General features: G+C 46.8%; 1 protein-coding gene across 1 annotated transcript; it reads left to right on the top strand.

The window, feature by feature from the left end:
* Positions 1-3493: 3493 nt before the first annotated feature.
* On the top strand, positions 3494-26319 carry RP9 (RP9 pre-mRNA splicing factor). The gene is made up of 6 exons (XM_062178989.1): positions 3494-3650; positions 10686-10716; positions 12320-12449; positions 17888-17979; positions 20734-20795; positions 25297-26319. The coding sequence occupies exons 1-6, from the start codon at positions 3499-3501 to the stop codon at positions 25493-25495; spliced, it is 666 nt and encodes a 221-aa protein (XP_062034973.1). The 5' UTR covers positions 3494-3498; the 3' UTR covers positions 25496-26319.
* Positions 26320-26762: the final 443 nt, after the last annotated feature.

Below are 26762 nucleotides of genomic sequence, written 5' to 3'. Positions count from 1 at the left end.
CCGTGTTCATTCCAGGACTGTTCACAGTAGGCAATATATATGCAATCAACCTCCATATCATACGGAATCAATCTCCATTCAAAGGTGAATGCATAAAGAAAATGTTTATAATGTAATATCATTGTCATAAAAAATGAAGTCACAACATTTGTAGCAAAATGGATAGAACTGGAGATTATTCTGTTAAGTGAATGAGGTAAACAAAGAAAGATAAATAGTGCACATTTCTCTCACATGTAGAAGTTAAAAACATATATTTAGTTGACCTGAATTTAAGATAGTAATTAGTAGAAGCTGGGAAGGGAGTGGGCGAAACAGTTGAGTGAAAATAATGGCTTTGACCATTCGGTAGCACAGTAGGGTGACTATGATGCCATAAGAAAAACTGGAAGATAGAAGCTGGTATGCTCCAAACATAAAAGATACGGAAGTGGAAATGCCAGCTGCTTGGTAGTATTGGATTATGCTGTGTATCTGTATTGAAATATAGACTTCAAGCCGGCGCCGCGGCTCACTAGGCTAATCCTAGTGAGTTCTAGTCCCGGTCGGGGCACCGGATTCTGTCCCGGTTGCTCCTCTTCCAATCCAGCTCTCTGCTATGGCCAGGGAGTGCAGTGGAGGATGGCCCAAGTCCTTGGGCCCTGCACCCGCATAGGAGACCAGGAGAAGCACCTGGCTCCTGCCTTCAGATCAGCGCACAAGCCGCAGTGGCCATTGGAGGGTGAACCAACGGCAAAGGAAGACCTTTCTGTCTATCTCTCTCTCTCTCACTGTCCACTCTGCCTGTCAAAAATTTAAAAAAAAAAAAAAGAAATATAGACTTCAGTTGCAGTCATCTTTAAAAATACAATAGGGGCCGGCGCTAAGCCGCAGCCTACAGTGCCAGTATCCCTTATGGGCGCCGGTGTGAGTCCAGGCTGCTCCACTTCCAATCCAGCTCTCTGCTATGGCCTGCATCCACGTGGGAGACCCAGAAGAAGCTCCCTGCTCCTGGGTTCAGATCATCTCAGCTCTGGCTGTTGCAGTCATTTGGGGAGTGAACCAGCGGAATGGAAGACCTCTCTCTCTCTCTCTCTCTGGCTCTACCTCTCTCTGTAACTCTGTCTTTCAAATAAATTAAATAATTCATTAAAAAATAAATAAAAATACAATAATTCTGCCACAAAAGTCACAGAAACTAATTTATAAGCCACAATATCAATTTATTAATTTGTAATAGGATACCTTTCCAATCACTCTAATATTCACATCTGTCCAAAACACACTGCTGTGCAGGTTCAGGATCAGACATGACTACCCATCAGAATGTTGCTGGATGGGCCGGCGCTGCGGCTCAATAGGCTAATCCTCCAACTGCGGTGATGGCACACCAGGTTCTAGTCCCAATCGGGGCGCTGGAATCTGTCCCGGTTGCCCCTCTTCCAGGCCAGCTCTCTGCTGTGGCCCGGGAGTACAGTGGAGGATGGCCCAAGTCCTTGGGCCCTGCACTCACATGGGAGACCAGGAGAAGCACCTGGCTCCTGGCTTCGGATCAGCACGATGCGCCGGGCACGGCGGCCATTGGAGAGTGTACCAACAGCAAAAGGAAGACCTTTCTGTCTCTCTCTCTCACTGTCCACTCTGCCTGTCAAAAAAAAAAAAAAAAAAAAAAAAGAATGTTGCTGGATGACAACAGAGTGACAGCAGAGTCATGGCTACATTTCAAACATAGGTCCTTCCATATAGTGCCAAGTTTGACTCTTTGTCCAAATAGGGCACATTTTCTTAACAAATCTGAGTCTCCACGGAACAGACTGGTTGTTCTTGGTTCTCCTTTTCTGGGTTTAGCAGCACATGTCCCTTCTGCATCACATTCCACATTCATAACCACACCTACCATATGTAAATTCCTTCTGGGATGCACATTAAGTTGCATTTTCCTTTCTTCTCAATCATACCTTCCAGAGAATCTATCCTTTTTGATCAGGGTTGTATGTATTACAAGGCAACAAGTTAGCAGGACATCGTGGGCCCACGTAACTTCAATGAGTGGCTGCTTCAGCAGTCACACAATAATTATTTCTAGCTTCAGTCTTAGTAGAAAACTTGATTTTCACATTCTTTCTGTATCTGTTTATATCCTCTCTGTTTGTCTATTTGTATTTTATGGTATAAATCTGAAAGAGGGCCTCATATGTTCTAGCTATGAGCCATTTTAAGTATCACAGCTGAGGCAAGCATTTCCACTATGCTGATATTTCTGCTTTCTCTGTGGGTTCCCCCCCCCTCCATTGTATTTCAAAGCTAAAACAATTATATCAGGGACTCTCAAAATTCAACCCAGCTAGCTTGGATCCTAGCTCTACAAATTACTCCTTCTACATCTTTTGGCCTTAACGCACTAGGCCTCCTCAGGGTCCATAAAATAAAAATAGTCCATGTCACTCACAAAATTCCTACTGTGCAGACATAAAATGCCCAGAATTCTATAAAATCACCACAACCTTTAGCCATGGCCAAAAGGCAGTGTTGTGCGTGGGCTGCTCCATGTCCTCTCCAGCCTACTGGAGGAAGAGCAAGGCACACAGAGTATATTGTTTTAGCAGAAAGCAACACCCTGAATCAAGATGAGCAGCAAACTATCCCAATAAATACATTTTGGATTAAAAAAACAACAGTATCAACACTTATATTTTTGTAAGATTAAATCATTTTTGGTAAAAATCCCTTATTTATTTGAGAAACAGAGCTTATATCCACTCTTTCATTCTGCAAGCCCTCATAGCCCCTGGGCCAGGCCAGGTCACAGCTAGGAGCTGGGAACTCAATCCAGGTTTCTCACCAGGTGGCAGGGACCCAATTTATTGAGCCATCACCATTGCCTCCCAAGGGCTGCATTAACAGGAAACTGGAGTCAGGGGGAGAGCTGTACATTAAACCCAGCCACACAAACGTGGGACACGGGTATCTTAACCGCTAGGTCAAATGCTTGCGCCTTGTGTTAGCTTTTATTCTCACTTCCCTCACCCAGACCTAGGCAAACACAACATACCCTGACTGTACTTTAACCACGAACCCCATGCCCTGGAGAACAGGAGAACGTACATGGAGAGCCTTGCCTTCTTCCCCACACGCAGGACTCTTGCTAACACGTAACTAACATGTAAGGCACACCTCGTGCGTCACTGGGGCGCACACGAGACTCGCAAAGGCGTGAGGACCCCACGGAGGCAGCCCAGGCCCCAGAGGTGGGCGTGGCCACCAGGGACCCCCGAATCCCAGGAAGCCCTCAGGCTCCACCCAGGCCCTCGGCCGCCGCTAGGGGGCACCCGCGGGCCTGACGGCGGGGCCCGGCGGCGGGGAGGCGGGGCGGGCGGCGTCGGCTGGGACAGCGCTCCGGCCCGGGCGGGCTGCGGGGCGGCGGCGGGAGGGGGCGCTGCGGGGCCGGTGGGCGCCGCGCGGAGGAAGTGCCGTCTCGGCGGCTGCCGCCAGCGCCTGGGCCGCGCCGCGGGGGCCGCGATGTCGTCCGGCCCGGGGCGTGACGACCCGGGAGCAGGGGGCGCGCGGCGGCCGCGGGAGCCGCCCGAGCAGGAGCTGCAGCGGCGCCGGGAGCAGAAGCGGCGGCGGCACGACGCGCAGCAGCTGCAGCAGCTCAAGCACCTGGAGTCCTTGTGAGTCCCCCGGCGCGCGCCGCCAACGACGGGGCCTGCGCTCGGCTGCCCGCGGGGGCCAGGCCGGCTCCGCGAGCCCCGCGGGTGGCCAGGGACCCGGCCGCCGGGGCCTTGTCCGCTGGGTCTCCCCTCAGAGCCCGGGGCCGGCGCCCGGTGTCCGGCAGCGCGGGCCCGGGACTTACAGCCCCCCGTGACGGGGGACCTGGCCACGGCCTGGAGGGGGCCACGCAGGCCAGATCCGCGGGGGCGCCTCCTGGGCGCACGTGGGTGGGGGGCTTGGCCGGCCCCGAGCCGGGAGGCGAAGACCTGGGCTCCTGGCGCCGTTGGGAGGAGCTGAGTGTTCTTTGGGCGGCCGTCGGTGTGTGTGTGGGGGCCGAGTAAGTTGAGCCGAGCACGTTGGTCCCTGTTGTTTCCCGTTTGAGTCCCGTGATCCCCGCTGAAGTGAAGAAAACCCACCCGGTGGCCACCCTCCGCTGCCTGAGAGGGGTGCGGAGCCAGCCCGAGAGCTGAGCCTGGATTCGGCAGTGTGGACCTTTTCGCCCCAGTCCTGAGGAGTCTGTGCCGGGACCCGGGCCTGGAGTGCTGAGAGGGACAGCTGCAGCCCGAACTCGAACTCGGGGCCAGGCTGTCCTGTCGAGGGGTCAGCCCGGCCCGACTGCGGCGCCCTGCGCTCTCCTAGCTCCAGACAGCCTGGGAGGGAGAGCCGGGTACAGGCCGGCACAAGGGCACTTCCCTGGGCCCTTTCAGGTTCCTTGGCCGGGCTACCGGTTACTCCGAGGACCCGGGTCAGCGGGAGAGAAGCTGTCTGAATTGTGTACCCAGGCCCAGCCAGGAGCGTCACACAAATCGGAGACTCAAACATGCTTCTAGTCGTGTTGGAAAAGCGGTGGGGGGCGAAGGGAGGAAATGTGGGGAGAATGGAGGCGGCCTGGTAGGCAGGTAAGTCGGGAGGAGGGGGCTCATAAGGACACACAGCTGTCTTCCAGATAGGGTACATCTGTCGTGAAAATTCCCGTGACAGGTGTAAATTTCTGTTCTTTCAGGGCCTTCCCACGGGCCTTGCAGGCAGTTGAGTGTGGGCTTAGTGTTGGCTGGCTCAGAGTAAGCGGTGTGTCCGGGTGCCATGTTCGGAGGTGGCGTGTTCAAGTCTTGCCACGTTAGTTGGAGGAGGTGTCCTGAGGCCCAGTACAGTATCAGGCAGGTTAGTTCTGCAGCCCTTAAGTTTTGATTTTTGCATTAACATAGAAGTGGTGATTTTCACATTAGCATAGAAGTCGGTTTTTTTAAGTTCGGTGTGTCCACAATTTGTTTCTGTTTCAGTTGCTTCTGGTTACCTGTGCTAAGTCATATAAGGAAAGGCCCTCAAGGAGTTCAAATCTTCCCTTATTAACCTGTGGCGGCTTTGAGGCACCATTCTAATGGGGCCTGGCCTACTCTTTCCAGTGTGGCCCCGGAGCTGGCTGACTCTTCCTGGCCTCGGCTCGGCGAGGGTGCGGGTGCAGGCCCTGCATTTCCCACATGCACATGCAGGCTCGGTTCTGACCCCTTCACGTCACTCTCTGGTGCTGCAGGTCTCCGGAGATCTTTCCCCAACATACAGGCAGGGAGGCCCCGGCCTTGCCAGCCTTCCATATCTTTTAGTGTATGCTGCCAGATATAGTTAATACCATAAGTATATTTTTTGGTAGCTCATAGAGCTTTTTCATAAAAAGAGAGATTATAACCCACGTTACAGATGATAAAATGGAGGCTCACTGGTTAAGTCATGTGCACAAGGATATGCTGTCCAGCCTAGAGCTGAACCCAGGTGTCTGATTCTCAGACTAACAGAGTTTTTCCTGTTCCAGAGTTGTTTGAATGTTGATGTATTTGCTTTGGCTAGTTCAGAATCTTGTTCGATTCTTAAATTAAGCCATATTCACCCCAGAGTACTGTTTATGTGTTGCATGAAACCTGAAATGGTACCAAAATGCTGTTAAAACAGTGGGCTGCCTAACTCCACACCATCACTCTCTGTTCTTTCTCTGTCCCTCTCTCCCTCCAAATAAGGTTTTCATGTGCAAATTCTTTTTGTTTTTAACCTTTGCAATTTAACTGCATATTTCTAAACTATATTCTATACTGTATTCTTTCACTCAACAATTTTAGGCATATCTGTCAACCTCTTGTCATAAGAGGTAAGGATGTAGAAGTGGCCAAAGCTGGGAACCAGGAGCGCAAGTCATGTCTCCCATAGAGGGGTCATGAATTCAGTAACCTGAGCCTCCCAGGGTCTGCACTGGTGGGAAGCTAGAGCTAGAAATTGAGCCCCAGCACTGTGATGTGGGATGCAGGCATCAGTCCCCATGCCGACAGGTGTAACCAGGTGATACTGTTCATCCTTGAGACGGTGGAGTGCTGAGTCTTGCTTCCTCGTCAAGAGCCTCTTTTTCATTTCTTCTGCTTCCTGCTGCTGCTTTTCCTGCATAGGGTCAGCAAGCTGGGGCCACGGTAGAGGTAGAGGTGTGGTACCTTCCTTTCCTCACCTGGTCAGGGGGAGGCCTCAGACAGGAGACAATAGCAAGTATAATGAAAATCTTACATGACAGGAGCCTTCAGGATGAAGGCCCAAAAAGTGCTCCTTGTTGTGCTTGGATCGCGTGAAGAACCCACAGCCGTGTGGAAATGTGATTGGACAGAAAGGCTGTGACCTAATGGCAACAGACTGGGGAGGGAACCCACCAAAGCCGCCTCTGCAGACTCTCTGTTCCTCACTCCTGGTTTTTGGCTTGGCGCTCCTGGCTTTGGCTCGGCACAGCTCTGGCCATTGCAGCCACTTGGGGAGTGAACCAGCACTCAGAAGACCTCTCTCTCTCTCTCTCTCTCTCTGCCTCTCCTTCTCTCTCTATGTAACTCTGACTTTCAAGTAAAATAAATCTATCTTTAAAAAAAAAAAAAAAAAAAAAAAAACAGAAAGTCCCTAGCTTGCCAAAGCAGTTAGGGATCCCCTTTGGTGCCCTGACAGTACTTTGCACACATGTTCCACCTACCAGATAACCCAGGAGTTCCTTTTCGACTTAGAATCTTCCTTCTTTCAGTAGGCATTGGTTACTTTCTATCCCTGGTATCCTGCAGTTGTCCTTGAACTAACTCCCCCCCACCTCCTGTCTTGAATGCCAGTCCTGGATTCCATGGCTTCTTTCTATTTTTATTCCCCCATTTTACTACTGCACGTTCTGTAACTTCCCAGGAAAAAAGTATGTCGAAGTTAAATCTGTAGACACAGCATGTCATGTCTGAAAATTTCTTCATTTTCAAACTGATAGGTAATTTGACTAGGTATGGAATTCTAGGTAAAAAAGAAAAAAAAAGCTTTGAATTTCAGAGGTGGCATCCCAGGGTTGCTGAGGAGTCTGATGTCATGCTCATCCCCTGTCTTTTAAGTTACGTGTCCAGTGTCACCCCACCTTTACGGAACATCCTGTGGTTGCCATCCACAAGTTTCACAGTGATGTCAATGTTTCTCGGCGAACTTTTTTTTTTGGCTTGACATGTCATGGGTGTGTTTAGTACATAAGTAAACTTATATTTTGTTTCCTCTTTTGTTTTGTTTTTCCTATTTCTTGGATTTCTGTTGATCTCTGCCCTTTCCCTTCTGGCATCTATCTCTTTGTCTTTTTAACTTTATAGAAGACTTTATTTCTCTGCAATAGATTTAGTTTATTATTTTTTAAATTTGTTTGAAAGGCAGAGAGAAAAAGACACATCTGCAGGTTCCATCCCCAAATGCTCATAACAGCGTGGACTGGGCCAGGCTGGAGCTGGGACCTGGGAATTCAATCCAGATCTCCCCCATGGATGGCAGGTTTCCATCGTGGACGGCAGTAGCCATCACCGGCTGCCTTCCAGGATGTACATTAGCAGGAACCTGGAGCAGAGCTGAGACATAAACCCAGGTACTGCAAGATGGGTTGCAGGCATCCCGAGCAGTATTTTAACCGCCACACCAAACACCACCCCTACAAAACATGCTTTTTATTTATTTATTTATTTATTTATTCAAAAGTCAGAGTTACACAGAGAGAGGAGAGGCAGAGAGAGAGAGGTCTTCCATCCTCTGGTTCACTCCCCAATTGGCCGCAATGGCCGGAGCTGCACTGATCCGAAGCCAGGAGCCAGGAGCTTCCTCTGGGTCTCCCACATGGGTGCAGGGGCCCAAGGATGTGGGCCATCTTCTGCTGCTTTCCCAGGCTGCAGCAGAGAGCTGGATCGGAAGAGGAGCAGCCGGGACTAGAACCGACGCCCATATGGGATGTTGGTGCTTCAGGCCAGGGCGTTAACCCACTGTGCTGCAGTGCTGGTCCCCAAAACATACTTTTTAAAACTCTGTTGTATTTCTGAATTCATGGACTCCCAGTTTCTATCAACCCAGTCCTGGCCATTTTGGAGCGTGATACAGGGGATGGGAGCTCTCTTTGTATCTGTCTGCCTCTCAAATAATTGTTTCGTTTTGTTTTCTTTTAATTTAACAATACCTGGGGAAGCAAGACAGATAACATGACGAGTCAGCCACGTTGAATGGGAAGCACTCCGCACTCTGGTGGTTTTTTACAAATTGAATTCAGATGCATGCTTCTCTGTCTCCACAGCAGTTTTCCAGACTTCACCCCACCTGCCAAGCCCTCAAGGGCATCTGAGTTCCACCCATACTCCTGCCTTTGCTGTCACTCAAGAGCTCCCGCGTGTCGGGCATAACAGGGTGGCCACTGTGGACATCTGCAGCAGTTGGGTCTCTGCCTTCCAGCCCCTTTGATGCAGGGCAGGAACAAGTGTGTGAGGAGGAGTAGGCTTACATGAAGGACTCTGGTCCAGGAAATCCCACCCCACCATTCAAAAACATAAAGGAGTAACATGAAATAATCTGCAAAAGAAAGATTTTTGCCTCATAGATAATTGAGTCTTGTTTGGAGCAATTACCGTCTCAGTGAATTAACAGTAAGGCTTTTCAGGGGGTACAAAAGAATGGGGCTTTGCCAACTGTGTTTTAAATTTTAAGAATTAACTGCAAAGATAAGTGCAGATTTCTTAGCTGCCATGGAAGACAACCTATACGTAAATATGTTCCAGATTCCTCATCTTTTCTGTTTAGTGTTAAATACTACTTTAAACCTTGACTGGGGGGCCAGCGCTGTGGCACAGTGGGTTAAAGCCCAAGCCTGCAGCGCTGGCATCCCATATGGGTGCTGGTTCAAGTCCTGGCTGCTCCTCTTCCCATCCAGCTCTCTGCTATGGCCTGGGAAAGCAGTAGAAGATGACCCAAGTCCTTGGGTCTCAGCACCCACGTGGGAGACCTAGAAGAAGTTCTTCTCAGCTCTGGGTATTGTGGTCATCTGGGAAGTGAACCAGCAGATGGAAGACCTCTCTCTCTCTCTCTCTCTCTCTCTCTGTAACTCTGTCTTTCAAATAAGTAAAATAATTCTTTAAAAAACAAACAAAAAACCTTGACAGGTATATAGGTATCTTTTTTTTTTTTTTTTTTTTTTTTTTTTGACAGGCAGAGTGGACAATGAGAGAGAGACAGAGAGAAAGGTCTTCCTTTTGCCGTTGATTCACCCTCCAATGGCCGCCGCGGTAGGCGTGCTATGGCTGGCGCACCGCGCTGATCCGATGGCAGGAGCCAGGTGCTTCTCCTGGTCTCCCATGGGGTGCAGGGCCCAAGGTCTTGGGCCATCCTCCACTGCCTTCCCGGGCCACAGCAGAGAGCTGGCCTGGAAGAGGGGCAACCGGGACAGGATCGGTGCCCCGACCGGGACTAGAACCCGGTGTGCCAGAGCCGCAAGGCGGAGGATTAGCCTAGTGAGCCGCGGCGCCGGCCCTACAAGTATCTTTTTAATATAGTACATGAAGGACTTATGTATCTCTAGAAAAAATACCAACCAGCTTTCTTTAAAATTGTGAGACCAGTGGTAAAATAGACTTTAGGGAATGCCATTGTTAACAATGTATTTCAAAATGTACAGTGACATCACGCCCCTTTTGATCTTGGCAAGAACAGATAGATTTTTTTTTCCGTGAACTTGGATCTCCATTTGGCCATATGCTGCTGTGTGTACAGCTCTGACATGTTTATCAGATCTGTGGCTTTATACACTTCACTGCCACGCTCATTTCAGTCCCAATACATAAGGCGCAGCGGTAGTGTTTCTAATGAGACTGTGTCATCTTCCCAAGTTGTGCAGATTTCCAGTGTTTTTGCTGGGTCAGGCCCGTGTCATACCACCACTTTGTGTTAGCAAATATTTTAAACAGCTGCTGTGGAAAACGACTGTGACATACTCAAGAAGCTAATTCTGTTCATATCCGGTTGTTTACTGTGCAGGGCTCAGTGGGCAGATCCTCCTCTGCCTCTTCGAAAAGCTCTGGTTAGTGGATAGCAGTGTTTCTCATCCATCCTCTGCCAAGTTGTTTTCCCCTGTTATTTTTCCCTTAAACAATTTTCCCAGTCACATACCCCTAATACCATGCTCTTCTAAAGGGTCTCTTAAACCAGGATGAAGAAAACGTTCTCGTTGTTGTAGACTTTGAAGCACTTCAGAAGTATCCGAATGCATCCGAATGCATCGCTCCCTGGAGTGGCACAGAGATGAGGCCCAGACCTGAGCTCAAAGTGTTTGTGCGTTACTCCTGGGCGGAGGCACGCACCCCTTTAAGGAGCCTGAGAGTTGAGCTTTTAGTCCGTGGACACTGGGTCTGTGGAATGGCCTTCCTGTCTTGTCACCTGTCCTAATGCACACTTCTACACTCAGCCTGCTGCGTCCTTCTCGGGGTTCAATCCCTGAAACACAGCACCATCTGATGCCACAGAGTAGCTGAGCCTGGGCAGAGGCCGCTTGCCGCTCTCCCAAGGTGATGCCTGGCCTGCACACGGGATGGTGACAGGCGGATTGTTGCTAAGATCCCTGATTGAAAGCCCCACAGCTCTGATTCTTATTAACTTGGTGGGTTCTGTTCCTGTTAATGTGGCTGATGATTTTCTCTGTGTTTCTTCTTTTCTAGTTATGAAAAGCCTCCTCCTGGGCTTATCAAGGTGAGTGTGAAGTTTGTATTCTTGGTTATTTCATTAGACTCAGGTTCTTGGAGACTCAGCCACTTGTTAGGAGAACACGTTACATAAGAATTTAAACCTGCTTTTAGGAAAATCCTGTTTCTTCCCTGCAGATGCTAGACAACTCCTAATTTGTGGCTTTGTCACAAGCCGGTGCTTTTGTGGAATCGATGTTTCCCTCCCCCAAGGAACCAGCGTGGGCCCATGTGTGTGCCTTGCCTCTGCTCTCTCACAGCTCTGCTGCCCGCTTTCCTTGCGTGTCCAACCTCACGTGGCCCCTGGGTGCACTCCGCTGGTCTCCTGAGTGTCTTCAGCTTGCAGAACAGTAGGTTCAGACCCAGAGCTCCGGCGCTGCAGCCTCCCCTGTGTGGGATCCCTCCTCTAGTGCCACACCTTGGTTTCCAGTTGCTGCGAGAGGCAGGACCCAGGGTAGCAGTTAAAGGCTGGAGGGACTTGTTGTGTTTGTTAAATCTCAACTTAAAAAAAGATTTTTTAGAAACCATTCTCCTTTTATAAATTTGATATTCCTGGAAATATGATAATTGGGCTCCACTCATGTAATTGGATTTGCAATTCACGTGGGAGACCTGGGTTGAGTTCCCTGCTCCTGGCTTTTCACATTGAGGAATGAACCAGGGATGGGAACTCTTTCTCTCTGCGTCTGTCACTACCTGTCTGCCTCTCAAATTAGCAGATTAAAAAAAGAATTATTTAATATTTTTAAAAATCAGAAAGTTTAAAAAAATAAACACCTTACCTGTAAACGTGAAAGTGCCTATCAGAGACACGATATGTATGACAGTGGCCTTCAAGATAGAGCTGGTTATTTTTATTTATTTATTTATTTTTTGACAGGCAGAGTGGACGGTGAGAGAGAGAGAGAGACAGAGAGAAAGGTCTTCCTTTGCCGTTGGTTCACCCTCCAATGGCCGCTGCAGCTGGCGCACCACGCTGATCCGAAGGCAGGAGCCAGGTGCTTCCTCCTGGTCTCCCATGGGGTGCAGGGCCCAAGCACCTGGGCCATCCTCCACTGCACTCCCGGGCCACAGCAGAGAGCTGGCCTGGGAGAGGGGCAACCGGGACAGAATCCGGCGCCCCGACCAGGACTAGAACTTGGTGTGCCGGCGCCGCTAGGCGGAAAATTAGCCTGTTGAGCCATGGCGCCGGCCAGAGCTGGTTATTTTAATATGACATGCAATTTTCCTTATTCTCCAAAACAGCCTTGTATACTGTAATTCTTACCTTTTCTCTTTACACTAATTTTGAGGTCATGAAACTTTTTTTTTCTCATCTTCAAATCTGTCTGCGATCAGCATTTAGCTCGCAGACCATTCCTGTCTCAAGGACATGTTTCACCCGTCCCTTTCCTCCCAAGAGAAGCCATGTGGTCGCTCTGCTGTAGCTCCTTGGTGTGTTCATTTCCAGTTTTTCTTGGTGGGTATAACTTGTCTTTCTCTACTTTTTGTGGAATAATTGGGAATGACCATGGAACCAGCAGTGCTTGAGTGGGTTCCAAAGCAGGCAGAAGAGAATTCCCTGGCTTTTTCTGCCACCGTGTTGCTTACATTCTGTTTCCTTCCTTCAGGAAGATGAGACGAAGCCAGAAGACTGTATACCAGATGTACCGGGCAACGAACATGCCCGGGAGTTTCTGGCTCACGCGCCAACTAAAGGACTTTGGATGCCCTTGGGGAAAGAAGTCAAAGTGATGCAGTGTGAGTGAGGAGTTTCAAGAAACACTCCCCGACACACGCAAGTCCCTGCCACTGCCTTGAGTTGTGTGCTTCTTTTCTTTAACTCACCAAACTTCTTGAAAGTCCTGACATGATCTCCATTTCCTAGGGAAGGAAGCTGGGGAATACATGTTAGCAGGTGCCCAAGGGAAGAGGGAGAACTTAGCTTGGGCTCTGGGGCTTTTTTTTTTTTTTTTTTTTTTTTTTTAAAGATGTATTTATTTGAAAGGCAGACTCACTGAGTGAGAGGTGTTCCAACCGCTGGTTCACTCACCAAATGGCTACAGCAGCCAGTGCTGGGCCAGGCTGAAGCCAGGAGCCAAAATCTCCATCCAGGTCTCCCATGTTGGTGACAGGAACCTCAAGTACTGTGAGCCAGGATCACATTAGCAGGAAGCTGGAGCAGAAGCTGAGCAGCCAGGACTGGAACCGGCACTCTGATATGGGATGCAGGCATCCCAAGTGGTAACTTAGCCCACTATGCCTCAACACCTACCTCCTAAGCAGTATCTTTTTTTTTTTTTTTTCAGTGAATATTTGGTAATTTTATTGCAAAATAAACATCCTTGCACTCCAAAAAAATCCATTTTCTGTTCAGTATTACATGACATATTCACAGTAATGATGAATCAGATTCAACCTACAAAATATCCAAACCTAACCATTTATACAGAAAATGGATACTAAAACTATCTTGCTTCTCATAACATCAATCTTTGCAATGGTGGTCTACTTAAGATTAGTTCTCTTTGAATACATTAACTTTGTAGGAAAAAGGAAAATAACAATACTGTTTATCATATGCCTTTTATGCTTCGACCACTATTTCACTATATGCTTTCCATGTTAATTTACTATCTAGAATAGCCTCCATCATAACACCTGAGGACAATAGTGCAATACCAGCTTAAACTCGGAGCCTGGAACTCCATCTAGACGTCCCAGTACTTGGGCTGTCCTCCATTGCTTTCTGAATCCTTGGATCGGAAGCTGAGCAGCTGGGATTCCAATCAGCACTTGGATAAGGGATGCTGGCATTGAATGGGATGGCTTAAACTGTTGGACCACGATGCCAGCCTCCTAAGTGGCATCTTAGCCACTGCACCAAATGCCTGCCCACTAAGATTCTTTCTTAATAAACAAGTACTGTCTATTTCCTCAAATCCCTGTAAACGGGATGTTATAAAAGTCACAGAAATGTAGTATCTCATAATTATGAAATCCAGAATCCCAAAATCTGTGTCACTGCATTGAAATCGAGCTGTTGGCCAGGCTGCACTAACTCTGGTGGCTCAGGAGCAGTTCCATCCTCTTTTTTTCCAGCTTCTGGTGGCTCTTGTATTCTTCTAAGTAGTATCTTAACTGCTATGCCAAGCATCTGCCAGTTTTGTTTGTTATTTTGGAGTTCTGTTGTTACTGTTTTTGCATTCCATGTACTGATCTCCAGTTCAACCCCAAAATTGTTCCTACACATGAATCTTAAGTCCTTTAATTCAGACAGTTGGTTGAATTCAATTCTGTCAATTTTATACCTGCCTTCTGTGGATTACCTTCCTTTCTTTTTTTTTTTTTTTAATGTTTTATTTATTTATTTAAGAGGTAGAGTTACAGTGAGAGGGAAAGAGAAAGGTCTTCCATCTGCTGGTTCACTCCCCAAATGGCCATAATGGATCAGGAGCTTCTTCCGGGTCTCCCACGTGGGTGCAGGGCCCAAGGACTTGGACCATCTTCTCCTGCTTTCCCAGGCCACAGCAAAGAGCTGGATCAGAAGAGGAGCAGCCGGGATTAGAACTGGCGCCCATATGGGATGCTGGCACCATAGGTAGAGGATTAACCTACTATGCCGTGGCGCCGGCCCCATGTGGATCACCTTTCACCTTCTGTACAGAGTATGTCTGTGCCCCCTGATTCATCTGCTGATGCCCTAATCTCTAATGTAATAACATTTGGAGGTTATACCTTTATGAGGTAAAATTAGGGTTAGACGAAACCATGTAGGCATTTGGCGCAATGGTGGAGTAGTCATGACCTGGAGCCATAAGCTAACCAGGTTTTTAAAAGTGAGATACAGGCAAACATATTAACTGTTAGACTAAGGACCTACTCCTTTGCCATTCTTTTTTTTTTTTTTTTTTCTTTAATCATTTTCATTTTATTTGAAAGGCAGAGAGACAGAGATCTTTTTTCTTATATATTTTTTAAAAATTTACTTATTGGCCGGCGCCATGGCTCAACAGGCTAATCCTCCGCCTTGCGGCGCCGGCACACCGGGTTCTAGTCCCGGTCGGGGCACCGATCCTGTCCCGGTTGCCCCTCTTCCAGGCCAGCTCTCTGCTGTGGCCAGGGAGTGCAGTGGAGGATGGCCCAAGTGTTTGGGCCCTGCACCCCATGGGAGACCAGGAGAAGCAACTGGCTCCTGCCATCGGAACAGCGCGGTGCGCCGGCCGCAGCGCGCTACCGCGGCGGCCATTAGAGGGTGAACCAACGGCAAAAGGAAGACCTTTCTCTCTGTCTCTCTCTCTCTCTCACTGTCCACTCTGCCTGTCAAAAATAAAAAAAATAATAAAATAAAATAAAAAAATTAAAAAAAAATTTACTTATTTTATTTATTATTTGAAAGGCATAGTTAGAGAGAGAGAGACTCCATCTGCAGGTTCACTGCCCAACTGGCAAGAGGCAGGCACTTCATCCAGGTCTCCCACATGGATGCCAGAGTCCCAAGCACTTGGACCATCTTCCCCTGCTTTCCTAGGTGCATTAGCAGGGAGCTGGATCAGAAGTGGAGCAGCCTGGACTTGAATTGGTGTTTCAGTATGGGCTTCTGGTGTCACTAGAGACAGCTCCAACCCACTGTGCCACAGCATTGGACCAAAGAGAGATCTTTTATCTGCTGGTTGGCTACTTAAAAACTTGGCGATAGCTGGGGCTGAGCTAACCTAAAGCCAGGAGCCAGGAACTGTATTCAGATCTTCCACATGGGTAGCAGGGACCCCATCACCTTCTTTCTCCAATGGGGAACATTAGGAGGAAGCTGGAATCTGAACAGGAGCCAGGATTTGAACCTGGGCATTCCAATATGGGATGCAGGTATCCCAAGCAGTGCTTCAACCACTGCACCAAATGCCCACCTCTCCTTGGCCATTTGTGATTTATTCTTTTTGGAAGGAATTCCCTTTTTGTCACCTTGAAGAAGGGAATGAAAGCGTGTGAGTATCTGCAGTCAGCCTGTAGAAGTCTACAGTCTGCTTTCTAAAAGCTTGTTACCTACTACCTGTTTAATAAGGTGTCTGATTTTATCTCATGTATTTTACATTGCTATCCATTGATTTTGAAAATGAGAAGGTTTGTGTTGGGAGCAGTTTTATCAAGAAGTTAAGCTAAAGCTTTGATTTCCCTGACCTGTGCCTCTAAAATGCCTGTGGAGACCCTAGCAGTGTGTTCACAATGGTGACCTGATGTAAAGTTTTACAAGGAGAGGTAAGCCTGGTGGCACAGTGGGTTAAGTTGCTGCTTGGGGTGCCTGCATTCCACATGAAAGTGCCAGCTCAAGTCCTGGCTACTCCACTTCCCATGCAGCTTCCTGCTGATGCGTCCTGGAAGGCAGATGATGGCTCAGGTGCTTGGGCCCCTGCCATCTGTGTGGGAATCTCCCAGAGTTCTGAGCTCCTGGCTTCAACCTGGCCCAGAGCTCGCTGTTGAGGCCTTTTGGGGAGTGATTTAGCAGAAAGAAGATTCTCTCCCTGCCCCTCTTGGCTTTTCAAGTAGATGAAAATAAATCAACATTTTTTGAACGTTAAACTTTTCCAAGGCAAGTTATTTTTCTATGCTATTCCTAAGCAATCTTTTCTCCTTCAGACCCCCAAAAACTTAAACCCAACCAAGATGGGAAACAAAGATGTCTCCATGTGCATTCTGGTGTGAACTACCAAACTGGTTCTCAAATTTTGATATACTTATAAACCACCGATATATCTTATTTATTTATTCATTCATTCATTTGAAAGTAGAGTGACACAGAAAGAGATAGAAAACCTCCCAGTTGCTGATTCACTCCCTTAAATGGCTGCAACAGCCAGATCTGGGCCAAGCCAAAGCCAGGAGCCAGGAACTCCATCCTGGCCTCCCATATAGGTGGCAGGGGCCCAAATACCAAGCCATTGTGCACTGCCTTCTCTGGGAAGAGACTGGGATGCTGGATTGGAGTGGAGCATTCGTGATCAAACCAGCACTTGGGGGGATACTGATGTCACAGTAGGCAGCTTAACCTGCTGTTCCACAGCACCAGCCCCAATACAGCTATAAACTCAGGTTATTGGCATTTGTTAGGGGGCCCTGATAGTCTGCATTACCAGCAGTCTCCTTCATGTTTTCAGCTGTGCTGTGGAGCACAGTTAGAGTTCCTAGGATCACCTTTTCTTCAACAGTAACAGAATTTTGAGCAGACATGGTATCTTCTGGAGACCTACACGTGAATGCAGGTGCTGTGGCAGGTCACACCCCTTCAATTTGGCCATAGAGAAGACTTTGGTTGGATGGAGGGTTGTCCTTAAAGTGTGGGGAAGACAAGGACAGAGATGGCTTAGAGGCAACCACTGAAATCCCCAGACTTCATTCTTTTTGATGATTTTCTGCCTCCAATCCTTCTATAGAAATAAAAGGGGAAAACTTTCTTTTCATTGCACATTTGCTATAGTTGCCAGCATGAAGGACAATTGGCTGGTCCTACCTGTGACCTCATTTCATGCCTCCTGACCTCCCCGGTTGCACCTGCTCAGGTCCCAACATAGGTTCTCACTGCAGCGCACCACTCCTAGTTTTCTAACTTGCCTCAAATCCAGATGGTTCTGAAAGGATGGAAACAGGTGAGAAAAGTAACACGGATCTCCTCAGCCTTCTGCTGTTTCTAGTGTACCTCCTTAGCAGAACAATCTCCCTGTTGTGCAGGTACCATTATATTAGGGTTCTGATTTTATCAACACTTTAAGAGAATCTGTGGTTTCATTCACTTAAAGGAGAAGATTTGGATAAGGGTTGATTCGACCTGAGAAAGAAGCTCTGATCTTTTTGTGCCTAAATGTATGAATGAAGATGAAGCCCACTTTATGAACAGGAAGGATTTACTTTACAAATTATACTGAGGCACATTAAAGAGAAAATCCACATTTTTCAGTACTTTTGTATTGGATTGCTTCATAAACACTTGTGAATTGAGTATTCCTAAAGCTACAAGATTCAAAGATGCTTGGGGAAGCAGTGAGTTGACTATGCACTCTGGAGTCTAACTCTGATGGCTCATGCACTGATTGTCTTTGCTCTTAGAACTGGAGTGTGATGATGACAAGCTTTAATGTAATTGAGTGAAATGCGACCTCCATTAGTTGAGACCATTTTACATCCGTATTTCCTTTCTTTGTTTTTAGGTTGGCGTTGCAAACGGTATGGTCACCGAACGGGCGACAAAGAATGTCCTTTCTTTATCAAAGGCAACCAAAAGTTAGAACAGTTCAGAGTAGTAAGTAAAACCCCAGTGTCCATTTACATTTATGAGAGATGGTGAATATTCGACAAGCCAGGGAGTCACCAGTGAGCTGAATGTTCATGTAAGACACAATCCCAGAAGCCTTTGGGCTTCTGGTCTGCCTGATCTAATTTCGCCAGTTAAATGGCATTTGTGTGACAGCTCAGCTCATTATCAGAAAACTAACTTCTATTAAAATGTTCTTTATTTTTATACCTTTGGAACAGTGCTGCATTTTCTGGAGCAGTCATTGTTACATGTTCACCCCATTTTTGTGAACTTATTTAAACAGTCAAGTCTCATGATGGTAATCAGGATTTCTGTTTCCCAGTCTTTATGTAGAAATTGGGTATCTTTCCATTTTTAGCTAGAAGTGTATCTAAATTTCCTCTCTAGATGACAGGAAGACATGTCTGTCACTCCTCACTTGTCATCTGCCTCAGGTGTGGATTCCTCATTCAGTAACTGCTTCTGCCACATGAACCATGCCATGTGTGAACATATTGGGATTATCAGTGTAAAATGGGGCCAACAGCCATGTGCCAAACTTTTTACAGTATTTAGTTTTATGTTTTCATTTTTAATAATCTGAAAAAATTTCCTCAATGAAATACTTCTAAGTAAAATGTCAATTTTTATAAATACTGTAAAATATAGCTCAATGATAAATTTCAAATAACTTCAGACTTTTTTTAATTGACAAATCCACTTCCACAAGTTTACTTTAAGGATTGAACAGAATGTTTATATATATATTTTTAAAAAGTCCAGCACTATCATAAATGAATGTAGTATAGAAATTATTTAGACATTAGGAATTAGGTTTTAGAGGAATGTGCAATATTCTGAGAAAATATTCATGAAAACAGAAGTGTGAAACAGTAGAGCTGTGTATATATAATATAATCCAATTTTTTCATAAATTATGAATCATGAGGCTGGCGCCGCGGCTCACTAGGCTAATCCTCCACCTGCGGTGCCAGCACCCCGGGTTCTAGTCCCAGTTGGGGCGCCGGGTACTAGTCCCAGTTGCTCCTCTTCCAGGCCAGCTCTCTGCTGTGGCCCAGGAGGGCAGTGGAGGATGGCCCAAGTGCTTGGGCGCCTGCACCTGTGTGGGAGACCAGGAGGAAGCACCTGGCTCCTGGCTTCGGATCAGTGCAGCGCGCCTGCTGCAACGCACCGGCTGTAGCGGCCACTTGGAGGGGTGAACCAGTGGAAAAAGGAAGACCTTTCTCTCTGTCTTTCTCTTTCTCTCACTGTCTAACTCTGCCTGTCAATAAAAAAATTATGAATCATGAGTGGAAGAACTACACCATAAGTTCACAGTAAGTCTCCCTGGCTGGTGAGATAATTTTTAAATTTCACTTTTTAATACCTAAATTACTATACACTTTTTTTTGAGGTAATGGCTTTCCATATTTCACCTACATGCATTCTTATATTTAAGACATTGAAGCACTTAAATTATCCGATCTAAATAATGCAATACGTTACCTTTTTTTTTTTTTTTTTTAAGATTTATTTATTTAAAAAACAGAGTTAGAGAGGGGAAGAGACAGAGAGAGATATTTTCCAGCTGCTGGTTCACTCTCCAAATGGCCACAATGGCTGGAACTGGGCTGATCTAAAGCCAGGAGCCAAGAGCTTCTTCTGGGTCTCTGACATGGGTGTAGGGGCCTAAGCACTTGAGCAATCTTCTGCCGCTTTCCCAGGCACATTAGCAGAGAGCTGGATTGGAAGTGGAGCAGCCAGGACTGAATCTAGTGCCCATATGGGATGCCGGCCCTGTGGCTTTACCCACTGTGCTACAGTGTTGGCCTCAAGAAGATGTTAGCTTTAATCTCCAAAATGAGAAGCTCTGTAAGTTGTTGCCACGAAATACAATCCTGCCTCCCCATCCCAGAGGTGGATTTGCTTCAGATAGTTTGATGTATACATTTCCAGACTTCTTTGCAGTATGTGACATGTATTTTTATGACTTTTACAGATATTTCTTACATATAATTTTGTAAGTCATTTGTTTCACTTAATACTACCTCTTGCTTATCGGCTCATAAAGAACCAAGATAATTGTATAGGCGATTCCAAACTGAAGTACTGTTTGACACTTTCACTGTGCCTCAGTTTATGCAGTTATTTCCCAGTGCAGAATATTTAATTATTCCCTACATATTTGTAATGGAAAAATTCTGGCTTGTAAACTTCTTAAGTTTACAGTGACATAAGTCTTATTTTTTTTTAAAAAAATTATTTATTTTACTTGAAAGTCAGAGTTACACAGAGAGAGGTAGAGACAGAGAGAGAGAGAGGTCTTCCATCCACTGGTTCACTCTCCAGTTGGCCACAACGGCCAGAGCTGTACCAATCCAAAGCCAGGAGCCAGTAGCTTCTTCTGCATCTCCCACGTGGGTGCAGGGATCTAAGGACTTGGGCCATCTTCCACTGCTTTCCCAGGCCATAGCAGAGAGCTCGATTGGAAGTGGAGCAGCTGGGTCTCAAACCAGCGCCCATATGGGATGCTGGCACTGCAGGTGGTGGCTTTACCTGCCACGCCACAGCGCAGGCCCCCAGTGACTTAAGTCTTAAAATGATTACAACATGTTGAGCTTAAAGCTATGTTAAACAATGAAATCACTGGTTTTAGTAACACAGGGATGTAGTAGTGGTTTTTGTTGCTGTTTTTTAGGAGTTTTTATTTAATAACATTCATGCAGTCTAATGAAACCTTAACCCTCTCTGACCCTTAAGGCACATGAAGATCCCATGTATGACATCATTCGGGAGAATAAAAGACACGAAAAGGATGTAAGGTGAGGTCATCCTGATCATAACAATATCTATCTCTTATCCATTGAGAGCAACCATACTAATATTAGGTGGATGGTTTGATAAATACAGTCCTTTAGTTGTCAGAGATTGAGAGCTGAGGTGTCAGAGCTGAATGGGCCAGTGTCAAGGAAATGAGCTGACCAGACTCCTGCTGGGTTAGCTTCAGGTGGTGGGCTTGATGCAGCAGACTCATCCACTGGTGTTGATGTTGGCAGCCCTCCTCAATGTCTACTTTTCCTATACAGTCAATGCCTTCACATGATTTAGATAATCTTCTACAGTGTCTTTAACTGTCTGAGCTTTTTGATAAAACTCATTTTTAGACATGACTAAAGTGGTGGGGGAAACGGGAATATATTTTTCAAATTGGTTCCATTGCACTGTAATTTTTTTTGAGTCATACTTTTTTTTTAAAAGATTCTTTTATTTATTTGAAAGTCATGGTTAAAAGAGGGAGAGAGGTCTTCCATTCATTCCCCAAGTGGCTACAGTGGCAAGGGCTGAACCAGGCCAAAGCCAGGAGCCAGGAGCTCCATCCACATCTCCCATATGGGTGGCAGGGGCCCAAGTACTTGGGTTGTCTTCTGCTTGTCCCAGGCAATTAGCAGGAAGCTAGATCAGAAGTAGAGCAGCTGGGAAAAGAACCTATAGCCATATGGGATGCTACTGTTGCACACAACTGCTATACACTACACCACAGTGCTAACCCCTGAATTAAAATTGTTAAGGAGCTAAATCTATGATAAAAGAAAGCAACAGAGGAATGGTTAGCAAAATATGGCATCCATTAGTAATTACAATTGTAAGGGTTGTGGGACCATGCAGAAATAGCACACTTCAAGGAATATAAATTGTACAGCATGGGGCTAGCATTGTTGTATAGCAGGAGGAGCCACCACCTGCAACACTGGCATCCAGGTGGGCACCAGTTCATGTCCCAGTTGCTCCATCTCTGACCCAGCTGCCTCCTAATGTGCCAGGGAAAGCAGCAGAAGATGGCCCAAGTACTTGGATCCCTGCCACCCATGTTGGGGACCCAGATGAAGTTCCTGGCTTCGGCCTGGCCCAGCCCTAACATTGTGGCCATCTTGGGCAGTGAATCGCAGATGGATGATCTCTCTGCCTCTGCCTCTCTCTGTTAATTTTTTTCTAAACAAATAAGTTGTCTTTAAAAATATATACAGTGGTTAGGTGTACAGTGAAGTAGGTATTTATAGGAACAAGAATGGGGAAAACATAAAATACAAAGAGACTTCAGAAAGCTCATGGAAAATGAAATTAAAAGATAAAAATAAAAGCAACTATTTCCCAACATGAGCTCCCTCAAAACCAGGACACTTTTGTAACTGATAGTCCATGTCTGAAGGATTGACAGTCCTTGGAATGTCCCATGTTTGTGTTGTCTTTTTTACATTATTAACTGAGGAGAAATAGACGCCCTTTAAAGATTTTTTTAAGATTAGGAAGCAAGGGGCCGATGTTGTGGCATAGGAGGTAAAGCCACCAGCTGTAGTGGCAGCATCGCATGTGGGTGCCAGTTCGAGTCCTGGCTGTTCCACTTCCAATCCAGCTCTATGCTAAGGTGCCTGGGAATGCAGCAGAAGATGGCCCAAGTGATTGGGCCCCTGCACTCACATGGAAGGACCCAGAAGAAGCCCCTAGCTTCTGTGTGACCCCACCCTGGCCATTAACAGCCATTTGGGAAGTGGATGGAAGATGTCTCCTCTCTCTCTCTCTGTAACATTTGCCTTTCAAATAAATCTTTAAAAAAAAAAAAAAATGAAGCACAAAAAAAATTAAAGGGAGCCAAATCAGGACTCTGAGACCAATACCCAGTGTTTTTCCAATGAAGCTCACAAACAGGACAGCACTGGTTTTTTGTGGTGGAGCTTTCGTGGACATGTGCAAAGCACTGGCTAGTTTTCACTAAGCTCTGATTCTAAGCAGATGTTACCATTCTTTAGCTCTCTACAGCCAACAAAGTGCTTCAAACCTCCCAAAACCCTGTTGCCCTGACCTTTGCTTTTGACTGGTCTGCTTTTGCTTTGGCCCACTTCTACTTCTGGGTATCCATTGCTTTGATTGTGCTTTGTTGTCAGGTTCTACTGGTAAAGCCATTACTCATCTTCATTTACAATTCTTAGAAGAAATGCTTCAGAATCCTTACCCCATTCCTTTAAAATTACCATTAAAAGCTCTGGGGAGGGTTTTGTTTTTATTTACTTAAAAGGCAGAGTGGCAGAAAGGGAGTGACAGATCAGTCTTCCATCTGCTGGTTCACTCCCTAAATGCCCAAAACAGCCAGGGCTGGGCCAGGCTGAAACCAGGAGCCAGGAACTCTATCCGGGTCCCCCACATGGGTTCCGGGGGTCCAAGCATGTGAGCCATCATCTGCTGTCCTCCCAGATACATGAGCAGAAAGCTGGATCCAGGGGCCAGCGCTGTGGTGTAGCAGGTAAAGCCACTACCTGCAGTGCTGGTATCCCACATAGGCATCAATTAAAGTCCCAGCTGCTCCACTTCCAATCCAGCTCCCTGCTAACGGGCCTTGGAAAGCAGCAGAAGATGGCCCAAGTGCTTGGGACTCTGCACCTGCATGGGAGACCTGGGTGGAGATCCAGGCTCCTGGCTTCAGCCCCACCTGTTGCAGACATTTGGAGAGTAAACAAGCAGATGGAAGATCTCTCTGTCTCTCTCTGTATGTCTCTTGTCTTTCAAATAAATAAACCTTTTTCCTTAAAAAAAAAAAAAAAAAAAAGCAGTTGGATCAAAAGTGGAGCAGCCAGGAGACAGGCATCCCAAAACAGCACAAACAGCAACTTAACACCCATCCCAGGGCCTGCTCCAAGAGCTCTGTTACATGCAGCTCACCTGGGGGCAGTGGTTTTGGCAGAAAGTTTGCTTCACTGAAGTATTCGATCTGCATTGTATACGCTGAACTGATGGAGACACCTGTGGTGTTGGCGCTTCATCCTCTTCAGTTAACACTTGAGCAAGAGTTTCCTGCACAGTTGATGGATGTGATCTGGTTTGTCTCTCTCTTTTTTTTTTTTTTTTTTTTTTTGACAGGCAGAGTGGACAGTGAGAGAGACAGAGAGAAAGGTCTTCCTTTTGCCGTTGGTTCACCCTCCAATGGCCGCCGCGGTAGGCGCGCTGTGGCCGGCGCACCACGCTGATCCGATGGCAGGAGCCAGGTGCTTCTCCTGGTCTCCCATGGGGTGCAGGGCCCAAGCACTTGGGCCATCCTCCACTACACTCCCTGGCCACAGCAGAGAGCTGGCCTGGAAGAGGGGCAACCGGGACAGAATTGTCTCTTCTTTTTTTAAAGATTTATTTATTGGGGCCAGCACTGTGAGACAGCGGGTTAAAGCCCTGGCCTGAAGTGCCGGCATCCCTTATGGGCACCGGTTCTAGTCCCAGCTGCTCCACTTCCCATCCAGCTCTCTGGTATGGCCTGGGAAAGCAGTAGAAGATGGCCCAAGTGCTTGGACCCCTGCACCCGCATGGGAGACCCAGAAGAAGCTCCTGGCTCCTGGCTTCAGATTGGTGCAGCTCCAGCTGTTGCAGCCATCTGTAGAGTGAACCAGCAGATGGAAGACCTCTCTCTCTGACTCTGCCTCTCTCTGTAACTCACTTTCAAATAGATAAATAAATCTTAAAAAAAAAAAAAAAAAGAAAGAAAGAAAGAAAAAGAGTTACACAGAAGAGGCAGAGAGAGAGAGAGGTCTTCCAACCGTTGGTTCACTACCCAATGGCCTCTGGCTGGAGCCGCGCCGATCAGAAGCCAGGAGCCAGGAGTTTCTTCTGGGTCTCCCGCGTGGGTGCAGGGGTCCAAGGCCATAGGCCATATTCTCTTGCTTTCCCAGGCCATAGCAGAGAGCTGGATTGGAAGTGGGACAGCCAGGTCTTGAACCAGTGCCCATATGGGATGCTGGCACTGCAGGCAGTGGCTTTACCTCCTACACCACAGTGCCGGCCCTGATTTTCTCTGCTTAAAATGAGTCAATCCATTTGTTAACTGCTGATAACTTTGGAGCATGGGTCTCGTCAACTTTTAATTGCTTTGAAAGGCAGAGAGAGAAAGGAAGAGAGGCTTGTTCACTTTTGAAATGCCCACACTGATCAGTACCAAAGCTGGTAGCCAGGAACTCAATCCAGTCTCCCATATGGGTGGCAGGAACCCAATTAATTACTTAGCCATCACCACCACTTCTAGCATCTGCATTAGCAGGAGACCAGAACCAGGACCCAGGACTGAAAACAGGTGCTCTGTCATACCAAAGTATGGATCTGCTGCATGCAGCAGAATTTTTAAGTCCATGCAGACTTTTCCCATAGTATGCATTTCCCGGAACTTTTTGAAGAACTCATTTGTACGTAATGAAATAGCTGTTTGTAACTCCCCCTCCCCCACTTATCTAAAATAAAATTTAAGTTAAAAATCAGAGTTCATTGACCAATGTCTTTTTTTTTTATGTTTAGGATACAGCAGTTAAAACAGTTACTGGAGGATTCTACCTCAGATGAAGAAGGGAGCAGCTCCAGTTCCTCAGAATGTCAAGAGAAACACAAGAAAAAGAAGAAGAAAGAAAAACATAAGAAAAAGAAGAAAGAAAAGAAAAAGAAGAAAAAACGGAAACATAAGTCTTCCAAGTCAAATGAGAGTTCAGACTCTGAGTGACAGTATCCTGACTTTCACATTCTCTTCTCAAAAGCAAACACTGCAGCCAAAGAACAGGGGGAGCTGCCATCTGAGCGTAACGGGATCCACAGACCAGAGAGAGGAGGGTCTTGGGCGTCACGGCTGTGAAGTGTCAGCACCACCCAGTGGAGAGCTGACCCTCAGCAGAGTGCGTTGTCTCTTCCTAGGACCCAGCGCTGAGCAGCAGCTGACTTGGCTCAGACAGGAAGGCTTGTTCCGTGTCCGTCTCCCTGCCGGCCACCTGAGTGTGCCATTCCTGCGATCCTCCTGCAAGGCGCAGGCTGAAGCATTGAGGAAGTTCTTCTGGGTTCTGGGACAAATTCTGCCCCCATAACGGGGCGACTCGAGTCCCATGGACTTCAGAATCAACCCTGCTCTGTTGTTGAGGATAATTAAAGTTCATGATGTATTTTTTAAATGTAGTTATTTATGAATATGTGCATGTGGTCAAAATTTACAATGTTTGTATGGTTTAATTATGAAAACCTTACCTTCCTCCTCTCTAACCACAGTTCTTTCCCAGCGATTGTCCGTGTTGCCAGTTTCTTTTAAAGGTTCCCAGAAATATCTCATATTTCACAAATATGGGATGTTTTATACACGTACTCTGTAGAGATTCACTTACATGTAGTACTTTTTAACTTCACCATGTGAAGTGACCATCTTTACATGGAGAGTGTACGACCTTGCCACCTTACCTATAAAGGGTATATGTTTATATTCAACTGATATGATTTATTGATTTGGGGGAACAGGTCCTGTCACAGCAGTGAAGAATCTTATATGGAACTGGCTTGCATCTTACTATGAGAGTCCTAAAATGTTCACAGAGTAATTGACTCAGGAACCACTTAAGAATATAGGGCAGTTACTAGACCTGGTCAGCTTACCCACCTCCTGAAGTCCATCCCCCACTTCCTCCTCCTGTTGCCTGAACATAGCGCACCTGTGTTCTTTGTAGCTTAGACTGGGCCAGTCTAAGCAGAGGCAGCTCAGCAGGTTAGGGTGCTTAGTACCTATAGCTAGTTAGAGGAGAGAAAGTCCATTTTTTCTTGAGCCAAATAGGCCAGATCTTGTTCAACAGCAAGACTGCCTCTTTGTATCCAGCACAGTGTGTTGCTGTTGTCAGCATTTGGTCATGTTCCAGAAACTCTTTACTCTGTATTTCCTGTCCTTTTTCCTAAGAGTTGGATTCTCTCCTCTTTAAAAAACAGCCTGTAGGCCCAGAACTGATTCTTCTCCAGCT

This window comes from Lepus europaeus, chromosome 20 (genome assembly GCF_033115175.1).
Source record: "Lepus europaeus isolate LE1 chromosome 20, mLepTim1.pri, whole genome shotgun sequence".
Classification (NCBI taxonomy): Eukaryota; Metazoa; Chordata; class Mammalia; order Lagomorpha; family Leporidae; genus Lepus; species Lepus europaeus.
The sequence above is the reverse complement of the archived record's forward strand: the minus strand, read 5'-3'. Positions and strand labels throughout refer to the sequence as shown.

What these genes read in the sequence shown, in the direction of transcription:
- RP9 (XM_062178989.1), top strand. Translation starts at nt 3,499, where the DNA reads ATGTCGTCCGGCCCGGGGCGTGACGACCCGGGAGCAGGGGGCGCGCGG. An exon ending in AGAAGTCAAAGTGATGCAGT is followed by an intron (nt 12,450 to 17,887) that starts GTGAGTGAGGAG and finishes CTTTGTTTTTAG; the next exon opens with GTTGGCGTTGCAAACGGTAT. An exon ending in AGTTAGAACAGTTCAGAGTA is followed by an intron (nt 17,980 to 20,733) that starts GTAAGTAAAACC and finishes CTGACCCTTAAG; the next exon opens with GCACATGAAGATCCCATGTA.